This window comes from Salmo trutta, chromosome 31 (genome assembly GCF_901001165.1).
Source record: "Salmo trutta chromosome 31, fSalTru1.1, whole genome shotgun sequence".
NCBI classification, from domain to species: Eukaryota; Metazoa; Chordata; class Actinopteri; order Salmoniformes; family Salmonidae; genus Salmo; species Salmo trutta.
In genome coordinates, this window is record NC_042987.1 from 44,510,232 (window position 1) to 44,522,245 (window position 12,014).

A 12,014-nucleotide genomic window follows, 5' to 3' on the forward strand; every position below is an offset into this window, starting at 1 on the left:
TGGTTTATCTGTGGTATCTGGTGTATCTGTGGTGTCTGGTATATCTGTGGTGTATCTGTGGTGTCTTGTGTATCTGTGGTGTCTTGTGTATCTGTGGTATCAGGTGTATCTGTGGTGTATCTGTGGTGTATCTGTGGTATATCTGTGGTGTATCTGTGGTGTATCTGTGGTGTATCTGTGGTGTATCTGTGGTGTCTGGTGTATCTGTGGTGTATCTGTGGTGTATCTGTGGTATATCTGTGGTGTATCTGTGGTATATCTGTGGTGTCTGGTGTATCTGTGGTGTATCTGTGGTGTCTGGTGTATCTGTGGTGTCTGGTTTATCTGTGGTGTCTGGTGTATCTGTTGTGTCTGGTGTATCTGTGGTGTATCTGTGGTGTCTGGTGTATCTGTGGTGTCTGGTGTATCTGTGGTGTCTGGTGTATCTGTGGTGTATCTGTGGTGTATCTGTGGTGTCTGGTGTATCTGTGGTGTCTGGTTTATCTGTGGTGTGTCTGGTGTATCTGTGGTGTCTGGTGTATCTGTGGTGTCTGGTGTATCTGTGGTGTATCTGTGGTGTCTGGTGTATCTGTGGTGTCTGGTTTATCTGTGGTGTGTCTGGTGTCTGGTGTATCTGTGGTGTGTCTGGTGTATCTGTGGTGTATCTGTGGTGTCTGGTTTATCTGTGGTGTGTCTGTGGTGTCTGGTGTGTCTGTGGTGTCTGGTGTATCTGTGGTGTGTCTGGTGTATCTGTGCTGTATCTGTGGTGTCTGGTGTATCTGTGGTGTCTGGTTTATCTGTTGTGTCTGGTGTATCTGTGGTGTATCTGTGGTGTCTGGTGTATCTGTGGTGTCTGGTGTATCTGTGGTGTATCTGTGGTGTATCTGTGGTGTCTGGTGTATCTGTGGTGTCTGGTTTATCTGTGGTATGTCTGGTGTATCTGTGGTGTCTGGTGTATCTGTGGTGTCTGGTGTATCTGTGGTGTATCTGTGGTGTCTGGTGTATCTGTGGTGTCTGGTTTATCTGTGGTGTGTCTGGTGTCTGGTGTATCTGTGGTGTGTCTGGTGTATCTGTGGTGTATCTGTGGTGTCTGGTTTATCTGTGGTGTGTCTGTGGTGTCTGGTGTGTCTGTGGTGTCTGGTGTATCTGTGGTGTGTCTGGTGTATCTGTGCTGTATCTGTGGTGTCTGGTGTATCTGTGGTTTATCTGTGGTGTCTGGTGTATCTGTGGTGTCTGGTTTATCTGTGGGGTATCTGTGGTGTTAGGTGTATCTGTGGTGTCTTGTGTATCTGTGGTGTATCTGTGGTGTATCTGTGGTGTATCTGTGGTGTCTGGTGTATCTGTGGTGTCTGGTTTATCTGTGGTGTATCTGTGGTGCCTGGTTTATCTGTGGTTTCTAATGTGTCTGTGGTGTCTGGTGTATCTGTGGTGTCTGGTTTATCTGTTGGGTCTGGTTTATCTGTGGTTTCTAATGTGTCTGTGGTATCTGGTGTATCTTTATCTATTTTGTCTGTTGTTTGTGTGTTGTTATTGTGTCTGTAATGTGTGTCAGGATCATGCCAGTTATTTCTAGGTTACATTATCAGTATGTCTTCATATATGTATTTGTTTAGTGACACTGGTAACTTTCCATTCTTACATCTTTCTCAGTAGTAACTGTTACTGTAAAGGTAAATCCAGGTAGAACATCTGTTGCTATGACACAACTACTGTTGCTATGACACAACTACTGTTGCTATGACACAACTACTGTTGCTATGACACAACTACTGTTGCTATGACACAACTACTGTTGCTATGACACAACTACTCGGTGTTAAAGAGTTGTAAAAGCTCTGACTCAGTCTGTCTCTGTCTCTCTCGATCTCTCTCTCTCTCTCTCTCGATCTCTCTCTCTCTCTCTCTCTCTCTCTCTCTCTCTCTCTCTCTCTCTCTCTCTCCTTTTCTCCCCCTGTCAGAGTGCAGAAGAGTTCTGTCCAATCAGAGAAGAGGTCGGAGTTCATACCTAGCCAGCTGCTGCCGCCGAGAGTCAAGAAGTACCTGGCCATGGACCCTGACACCAACGATGTCATTGGATACATAGTTCCTGTCTTCAGGACCAGGTGGGGGACTGGGATGTAACATGGTAACATTGACATGTTTCAGATAGACATTTACACTGATTGATACAATATGTGTCTGTTATTCAGCCATGAGTTTGGGGATAAAAACATAAATACATGTTTAACCTTTATTTAATTTAGGGGATGTTCAGGTTTAGTTTCATTTATTTGCACCAAAGAGAACAAGTGATAAACAACAATACAGATAACAACTAATAAATAAACGGTGTGCAGGTTGTTGGAAGCACAAAAAAAACGATATAAAATACAGTCGGTAAGTACAAAAACAAAAAACGTTTGTTATTAAAACACATAACAAAACCCACTAATAATAAATGTAAAAAATGAACTGATCAGCAATCACAAAAAAATGATAAACGGTATAAGTTTTGTTTAAATGTGTGTGAAAGTTGGGCTATATGGAGGAGCTTACTGAGTAGTTTGGTTCATCAGGCTGACCCCCAGTCTTCATGGAGGAGATTACTGAGTAGTTTGGTTCATCAGGCTGACCCCCAGTCTTCATGGAGGAGATTACTGAGTAGTTTGTTTCATCAGGCTGACCCCCAGTCTTCATGGAGGAGATTACTGAGTAGTTTGGTTCATCAGGCTGACCTCCAGTCTTCATGGAGGAGACTACTGAGTAGTTTGGTTCATCAGGCTGACCTCCAGTCTTCATGGAGGAGATTACTGAGTAGTTTGGTTCATCAGGCTGACCTCCAGTCTTCATGGAGGAGATTACTGAGTAGTTTGGTTCATCAGGCTGACCTCCAGTCTTCATGGAGGAAATTACTGAGTAGTTTGGTTCATCAGGCTGACCTCCAGTCTTCATGGAGGAGATTACTGAGTAGCTTGGTTCATCAGGCTGACCTCCAGTCTTCATGGAGGAGATTACTGAGTAGCTTGGTTCATCAGGCTGACCTCCAGTCTTCATGGAGGAGATTACTGAGTAGTTTGGTTCATCAGGCTGACCTCCAGTCTTCATGGAGGAGATTACTGAGTAGTTTGGTTCATCAGGCTGACCTCCAGTCTTCATGGAGGAGATTACTGAGTAGTTTGGTTCATCAGGCTGACCTCCAGTATTCATGGAGGAGATTACTGAGTAGATTGGTTCATCAGGCTGACCTCCAGTATTCACTTGAAGTTATTGAGGGAGTATGATGTTTTAACAATGTGAAAATAATATTTCCAGAGTATGGTACATCTATATCTAATAGAGAATTGACTATGTGAAGTGCAGCAGTGGGGAGGGGGAAGGTTATCGCATTGTCTTGTGTTAAATAGATGGATTTCAGAATTAACCTGGAAGAATCCACTGAAGGGTTTAGGTAAACTGTCTGGGGGACCTGGAAGAATCCATTGAAGGGTTTAGGTAAACTGTCTGGGACCTGGAAGAATCCATTGAAGGGTTTAGGTAAACTGGGACCTGGAAGAATCCATTGAAGGGTTTAGGTAAACTGTCTGGGACCTGGAATAATCCATTAAAGGGTTTAGGTAAACTGGGACCTGGAAGAATCTATTGAAGGGTTTAGGTAAACTGGGACCTGGAAGAATCCATTGAAGGGTTTAGGTAAACTGGGACCTGGAAGAATCCATTGAAGGGTTTAGGTTAAACTGGGACCTGGAAGAATCCATTGAAGGGTTTAGGTAAACTGCCTGGGACCTGGAAGAATCCATTGAAGGGTTTAGGTAAACTGGGACCTGGAAGAATCCATTGAAGGGTTTAGGTAAACTGGGACCTGGAAGAATCCATTGAAGGGTTTAGGTAAACTGGGACCTGGAAGAATCCATTGAAGGGTTTAGGTAAACTGGGACCTGGAAGAATCCATTGAAGGGTTTAGGTAAACTGTCTGGGACCTGGAAGAATCCACTGAAGGGTTTAGGTAAACTGGGACCTGGAAGAATCCACTGAAGGGTTTAGGTAAACTGTCTGGGAGGTATGAGTATTTGTAGATGAAAGTGCATAGTTGGCGTACATTAATGTCGTAAATAGACAAGATATTGAGTTTCTTAAACAAAGGTGCAGATGGAGCCAGGTAATTAGAGGAGGTCTCTAGTCTTGTAAATGTATTTTGTATGATGAGTAATTTGTGTAGGCAGGAGGCATATGTTCTGGCCATATTACAGTAAATGAGATATGGGTAAATTAAGCTCTAGTATAGAGTGAGGAAGTAAGCCTGATGAACCAAACCACTCATCTCTCTGATGATAACAACAGATTTCATCACTTTACTGCAGACAAATTGAATATGATCTTTCCAGGATAACTTTCATCCATTTCATTTCCACCAATTGAGAGTATGGCTCCTTTTTTACAATATTTATTATTCTTACTAGTGAAACAATAAAGTTGGATTTTTTAACATTTAAAGATCATTTGTTTATATGGAACCATTCAGAAAGTGTGGGCATGCCTGAGTTGGTAACATCAGCAAAGAGTATGTGAAGTATGGTAGAAGACCCAGCAGCAAGGTCGTTGATATAGATGAGGAATAACAAAGGTCCAATTGTCGAATCCTGTGGTACGCCAGGATATCTTGGTAGATGCACAGCCATTTGCATAAACAAATTGTTCTCTATCAGAAACATAACTAGAGTTCAATTGGAAAGTATTCAGACCGCTTGACATTTTCCACATTTTGTTATGTTACAGCCTTATTCTAAAATTGATTTGAAAAAAAATCTCATGAATCTTCACAGAATACCCCATAATAACAAAGCATAAACAAGTTTTTAGATACATTTTTTTGCCCAAAATTAAAAATAAAAATGGAGAAATCACATTTACATAAAAATTCAGACCCTTTACTCTGTACTTTGTTGAAGCACCTTTGGCAGTGATTACAGCCTTGAGTCTTTTTGGGTATGACGCTACAAGCTTGGCACACCTGTATTTGGGGAGTTTCTCCCATTCTTCTCTGCAGATCCTCTCCAGCTCTGTCAGGTTGGATGGGGAAGGGTACATGCACCGCTATTTACAGGTCTCTCCAGAGATGTTCGGTCGGGCTCAAGTCCGGGCTCTGGCTGGGCCACTGAAGGACATTCATAAACTTGTGCCGAAGCCACTCCTGCGATGTCTTGGCTGTGTGCTTAGGGTCGTTGTCCTGTTGGAAGGTGAACCTTCGCCCCAGTCTGAGGTCCTGAGGGCTCTGGAGCAGGTTTTCATCAAGGATCTCTCTTTACTTTGCTCCGTTCATCTTTCCCTCGACCCTGACTATTCTCCCAGTTCCTGCCTCTGAAAAACATCCCCACAGCATGATGCTGCCACCACCATGCTTCACCGTAGGGATGGTGCCACGTTTCCTCCAGACGTGAAGCTTGGCATTCAGGCCAAAGAGTTCAATCTTGGCTTCATCACACCAGAGAATCTTGTTTTTCATGGTCTGAGAGTAATTTAGGTGCCTTTTGGCAAACTCCAAGAGGGCTGTCATGTGCCTTTTACTGAGGAGTGGCTTCCGTCTGGCCACTCTACCATAAAGGCCTGATTGGTGGAGTGCTGCAGAGATGGTTGTCCTTCTGGAAGGTAGCTGGGTCCAGGGTCAGGCAGAAGGTCATACACAGGGACTCCAAAAAAGTAACAGTACAGGCAGGGAAAAGGCAAAAAGGCATTGTTAGTGAGGATGGCCAAAAACACGGGAGGACTAAAATGGAAATTAACAGAGCTCCGAATAGAACGTGAATCAAAACAAGCAATACCTCACAGTGATGGGGTGCAAAGAACTGAACTAAATAGTGTGTGATAATGACATACAGGTGTGTGAACAGGTGATCAGAATAGAGTTAATAGAGTTAAGAAAATATTTGCTAAAGTAAAAAATACTCTGTACCGGTACCACCTGTATATAGTCTCCACATTGACTCTGTACCGGTACCACCTGTATATAGCCTCCACATTGACTCTGTACCGGTACCCCCTGTATATAGCCTCCACATTGACTCTGTACCGGTACCACCTGTATATAGTCTCCACATTGACTCTGTACCGGTACCCCCTGTATATAGCCTCCACATTGACTCTGTACCGGTACCACCTGTATATAGTCTCCACATTGACTCGGTACCGGTACCTCCTGTATATAGCCTCCACATTGACTCTGTACCGGTACCCCCTGTATATAGCCTCCACATTGACTCTGTACCGGTACCACCTGTATATAGTCTCCACATTGACTCTGTACCGGTACCCCCTGTATATAGCCTCCACATTGACTCTGTACCGGTACCCCCTGTATATCCTCTCTAGTACATGTGGGACGAACTCGTCCCACCTACGTAACAGCCACTGAAATCCAGTGGCGCGATTTTTGAATCGTTAGAAATGCTATAACTTCAATTTCTCAAACATATGACTATTTCACAGCTATTTAAAGACAAGAATCTCGTTAATCTAACCCCACTGTCCGATTTCAAAAAGGCTTTACAACAAAAGCAAAACATTAGATTATGTCAGCAGAGTACCCAGCCAGAAATAATCACACAGCCATTTTTCAAGCTAGCATATCATGTCACATAAACCCAAACCACAGCTAAATGCAGCACTAACCTTTTATAATCTTCATCAGATGACACACCTAGGACATTGTGTTATACAATACATGCATGTCTGTTCAATCAAGTTCATATTTATATCAAAAACCAGCTTTTTACATTAGCATGTGACGTTCAGAAAAAGCATAACCACCGCAAACTTCCGGTGAATTTACTAACAGTTTGCTAAATTACTCACGATAAACGTTCACAAAAAGCATAACAATTATTTTAAGAATTATAGATACATTACCCCTCTATGCACTCGATATGTCCGATTTTAAAATAGCTTTTCGGATGAAGCACATTTTGCAATAATCTAAGTACATAGCCCGGCATTACAGGGCTAGCTATTTAGATACCCACCCAGGTCAGCATCCACCAAAATCACATTTCCTATAAGAAAGATGTTCTTACCTTGCTTGTTCTTCATCAGAATACACTGCCAGGACTTCTACTTCAATAACAAATGTTGGTTTGGTCCCAAATAATCCATCGTTATGTTCCAACAGCGACGTTTTGTTCGTGAGTTCTAGAATGCTTTTTCGCGGTGTCGCGCATGGCGCATTGGCGTGTCAAAAATGTCTAAATATTCCATTACCGTACTTCGAAGCATGTCAACCGCTGTTTAAAACCAATTTTTATGCCATTTATGTCATAGAGAAGTGTTAATATTCCGACCGGGAGTATGCATTGAGCCTAAACAGCCGAATAAAATTTCTCCTCAGAAGCGACTCATGCACGCGCATCATTGAAAGGTCCTCCGAGCATCCACTTACAAAAGGCGATAATATATTTCAACCTGAGGTTCCCTCGTAAACCTTCAGTTATTTCGCGGGCTCTGAGAGCCTATTGGAGCCCTGGGAATTGTCACGTTACAGCTAAGATCCTTACTTTTCAATAAAAAGAGGTAAGACGCACGACTCCTTGTCAGACAGGGTACTTCCTGCTTGAAGCCTTGTCAGGTTTTTGCCTGCCATAGGAGTTCTGTTATACTCACAGACACCATTCAAACAGTTTTAGAAAATTCAGAGTGTTTTCTATCCAAACCTGAACAATAATATGCATATTCTAGCTTCTGAGTTGGTGTAGGAGGCCGTTAAAAATGGGAACATATTTTTTCCAAAATTCTCAATACTGCCCCCTATACCAAACAGGATATAGCCTCCACATTGACTCTGTACCGATACCCCCTGCTTATAGCCTCCACATTGACTCTGTACCGGTACCCCCTGTATATAGCCTCCACATTGACTCTGTACCGGTACCACCTGTATATAGATTCCAAATTGACTCTGTACCGGTACCCCCTGTATATAGCCTCCACATTGACTCTGTACCGGTACCCCCTGTATATAGCCTCCACATTGACTCTGTACCGGTACCCCTGTATATAGCCTCCACATTGACTCTGTACCGGTACCCCCTGTATATAGCCTCCACATTGACTCTGTACCGGTACCCCCTGTATATAGCCTCCGCATTGACTCTGTACCGGTACCCCTGTAGCCTCGTTATTGTTATGTGATTGTTATGTGATTGTTATGTGATTACTTTTGAGGTAATTTGTACATGAAGGTAGGGGTAAAGTGACTATGTATAGATAATAAACAGCGAGTAGCAGCAGTGTAAAAACAAATGGAGGGGGGCTCAATGTAAATAGTCCGGGTGGCCATTTGATTAATTGTTCAGCAGTCTTATGGCTTGGTGGTTGAAGCTGTTAAGGAGCTTTTTGGACTTTCCTCTGACACCGCCTAGTATATAGGTCCTGGATGGCAGGAAGCTTGGCCCCAGTGATGTACTGGGCCGTACACACTACCCTCTGCGCCTTATGGTCGGAGGCCGAGCAGTTGCCATACCAGGCAGTGATGCAACCCATCAGGATCCTCTCGATGGTGCAGCTGTAGAACCTTTTGAGGATCTGGGGGCCCATGTCAAATCTTTTCAGTCTCCTGAGGGGGAAAAGGTTTTGTCATACCCTCTTCACGACTGACTTCGTGTGTTTGGACCATGATAGTTCGTTGTTGATGTGGACACCAAGGACCTTGAAACTCTTGACCCCCTCCACTTGAGCCCCGTTGATGTTAATGGGGGCCTGTTCGGCTCGCCTTTTCCTGTAGTCCACGATCAGCTCCTTTGTTATGCTCACATTGAAGGAGAGGTTGTTGTCCTGGCACCACACTGCCAGTTCTCTGACCTCCTCCCTATAGGCTGTCTCATCGTTGTCGGTGATCAGGCCTACCACTGTTGTGTCGTCAGCAAACTTAATGATGGTGTTGGAGTCGTGCTTGGCCACCCAGTCATGAGTGAACATGGAACACAGGAGGGGACTAAGCACGCCCTTACCACCTGGGGGCCGGCCTGTAGGAAGTCCAGGATCCATTTGTAAACCAAGGTTTCCAGAACCCTTCTGCTGATCTCTTACTTGGTTTAACTAAGGGAAAACACTGGGGAAATACAGAGTTGAAAGATGTGAGTAAAGGCTGGTAAGCAGACTCTTCATCAGCCTGATTATAAACATTTACCATGAAATATCAACAATCAGCATCTTAAAGAGCTCCCAATTACTTTAGTTAAATATTCTAAATTTAATGCTACTAATCCTTCCCATCTGTTAATGTCCAGCAGCTGGAAAGTTGGAAAGTGGTCAAATGTCAGTATAAAGTATACCTGTATTTTTAATTTTTTTAATTTCACCTTTATTTAACCATGTAGGCAAAACAAACATACAGTAGAGAAATAAGTCTACATACAAAGTGAGCAAATGAGGTGAGATAAGGGAGGTAAAGGCAAAAAAGGCCATGGTGGCAAAGTAAATACAATATAGCAAGTAAAACACTGGAATGTTAGATTTGCAGTGGAAGAAAGTGCAAAGTAGAAATAGAAATAATGGGGTGCAAAGGAGCAAAATAAATAAATACAGTAGGGGAGGAGGTAGTTGTTTGGGCTAAATTATAGATGGGCTATGTACAGGTGCAGTAATCTGTGAGCTGCTCTGACAGCTGGTGCTTAAATCTAGTGAGGGAGATAAGTGTTTCCAGTTTTAGAGATTTTTGTAGTTCGTTCCTGTCTTTGGCAGCAGAGAACTGGAAGGAGAGGTGGCCGAAGGAGGAATTGGCTTTGGGGGTGACCAGAGAGATATACCTGCTGGAGCGCGTGCTACAGGTGGGTGCTGCTATGGTGACCAGCGAGCTGAGATAAGGGGGAACTTTACCTAGCAGGGTCTTGTAGATGACCTGGAGCCAGTGGGATTGGCGACGAGTATGAAGCGAGGGCCAGCCAACGAGAGCGTACAGGTCGCAGTGGTGGGTAGTATATGGGGCTTTGGTGACAAAGCGGATGGCACTGTGATAGACTGCATCCAATTTATTGAGTAGGGTATTGGAGGCTATTTTGTAAATGACATCGCCGAAGTCAAGGATCGGTAGGATGGTCAGTTTTACAAGGGTATGTTTGGCAGCATGAGTGAAAGATGCTTTGTTACGAAATAGGAAGCCAATTCTAGATTTAACTTTGGATTGGAGATGTTTGATGTGAATCTGGAAGGAGAGTTTACAGTCTAACCAGACACCCAGGTATTTGTAGTTGTCCACATATTCTAGGTCAGAACCGTCCAGAGTAGTGATGCTGGATGGGCGGGCAGGTGCAGGCAGCAATCGGTTGAAGAGCATGCATTTAGTTTTACTTGCATTTAAGAGCAGTTGGAGGTCACGGAAGGGGAGTTGTATGGCATTGAAGCTCGTCTGGATGGTAGTTAACACTGTGTCCAAAGAAGTGCCAGAAGTATACAGAATGGTTTCGTCTGCGTAGAGGTGGATCAGAGACTCACCAGCAGCAAGAGCGACATCATTGATGTATACAGAGAAAAGAGTCAGCCCAAGAATTGAACCCTATGGCACCCCCATAGAGACTGCCAGAGGCCCGAACAACAGGCCCTCCAATTTGACACACTGAACTCTATCAGAGAAGTAGTTGGTGAACCAGGCGAGGCAATCATTTGAGAAACCAAGGCTGTTGAGTCTGCAGATGAGGATGTGTTGATTGACAGAGTCGAAAGCCTTGGCCAGGTCAATGAATACAGCTGCACAGTATTGTTTCTTATCGATGGCGGTTAAGATATCGTTTAGGACCTTGAGCGTGGCTGAGGTGCACCAATGACCAGCTCTGAAACCAGATTGCATAGCTGAGAAGGTGCAGTGGGATTCAAAATGGTCGGTAATCTGTTTGTTGACTTGGCTTTCGAAGGGAGGCAGGGTAGGATAGATATAGGTCTGTAACAGTTTGGGTCAAGAGTGTCCCCTTTGAAGAGGGGGATGACCGCAGCTGCTTTCCAATCTTTAGGAATCTCAGACAACACAAAAGAGAGGTTGAACAGGCTAGTAATAAGGGTTGCAACAATTTTGGCAGATCATTTTAGAAAGAAAGGGTCCAGATTGTCTAGCCCAGCTGATTTGTTGGGGTCCAGATTTTGCAGCTCTTTCAGAACATCAGCTATCTGGATTTGGGTGAAGGAGAAATGGGGGAGGTTTGGGCGAGTTGCTGTGGGGGGTGCAGTGCTATTGACCGGGGTGGGGGTAGCCAGGTGGAAAGCATGGCCAGCCGTAGAAAAATGCTTATTGAAATTCTCAATTATCGTAGATTTATCGGTGGTGACAGTGTTTCCTAGCCTCAGTGCAGTGGGCAGCCTGGAGGAGGTGCTCTTATTCTCCAAGGACTTTACAGTGTCCCAGAACTTTTTTGAGTTCGTGTTGCAGGAAGCAAATTTCTGCTTGATAAAACTAACCTTGGTCTGTGTATATTGGTTTCTAACTTCCCTGAAAAGTTGCATATCACGGGGGCTGTTCGATGCTAATGCAGAACGCCACAGGATGTTTTTGTGTGGTTAAGGGCAGTCAGGTCTGGGGAGAACCAAGGGCTATATCTGTTCCTGGTTCTAAATTTCTTGAATGGGGCATGCTTATTTAAGATGGTGAGGAAGGCGTTTTAAAGAATAACCAGGCATCCTCTACTGACGGAATGAGGTCAATATCCTTCCAGGATACCAGGGCCAGGTCGATTAGAAAGGCCTGCTCGCTGAACTGTTTTAGGGAGCGTTTGACAGTGATGAGGGGTGGTTGTTTGACCGCAGACCCATTACGGATGCAGGCAATGAGGCAGTGATCGCTGAGATCTTGGTTGAAAACAGCAGAGGTGTATTTAGAGGGCAAGTTGGTTAGGATGATATCTATGAGGGTGCCCGTGTTTATGGCTTTGGGGTTGTACCTGGTAGGTTCATTGATAATTTGTGTGAGATTGAGGGCATCAAACTTAGACTGTAGGATGGCTGGGGTGTTAAGCATGTCCCAGTTTAGGTCACCTAGCAACACGAGCTCTGAAGATAGATGGGGGGCAATCAATTCACATATGGTG

General features: G+C 44.1%; 1 protein-coding gene across 2 annotated transcripts in view; it reads left to right on the plus strand.

Annotated features, from left to right (window-relative positions):
* Positions 1-12,014, plus strand: part of myom1a (myomesin 1a (skelemin)) — a 111,097-nt gene that overhangs the window by 9,620 nt on the left and 89,463 nt on the right. For both annotated transcript variants that reach the window (XM_029726668.1, XM_029726669.1), the window contains one exon: positions 1,938-2,081. In XM_029726668.1, coding sequence (XP_029582528.1) covers positions 1,938-2,081 — 144 coding nt within the window. The remainder of the gene's footprint in view (positions 1-1,937; positions 2,082-12,014) is intronic.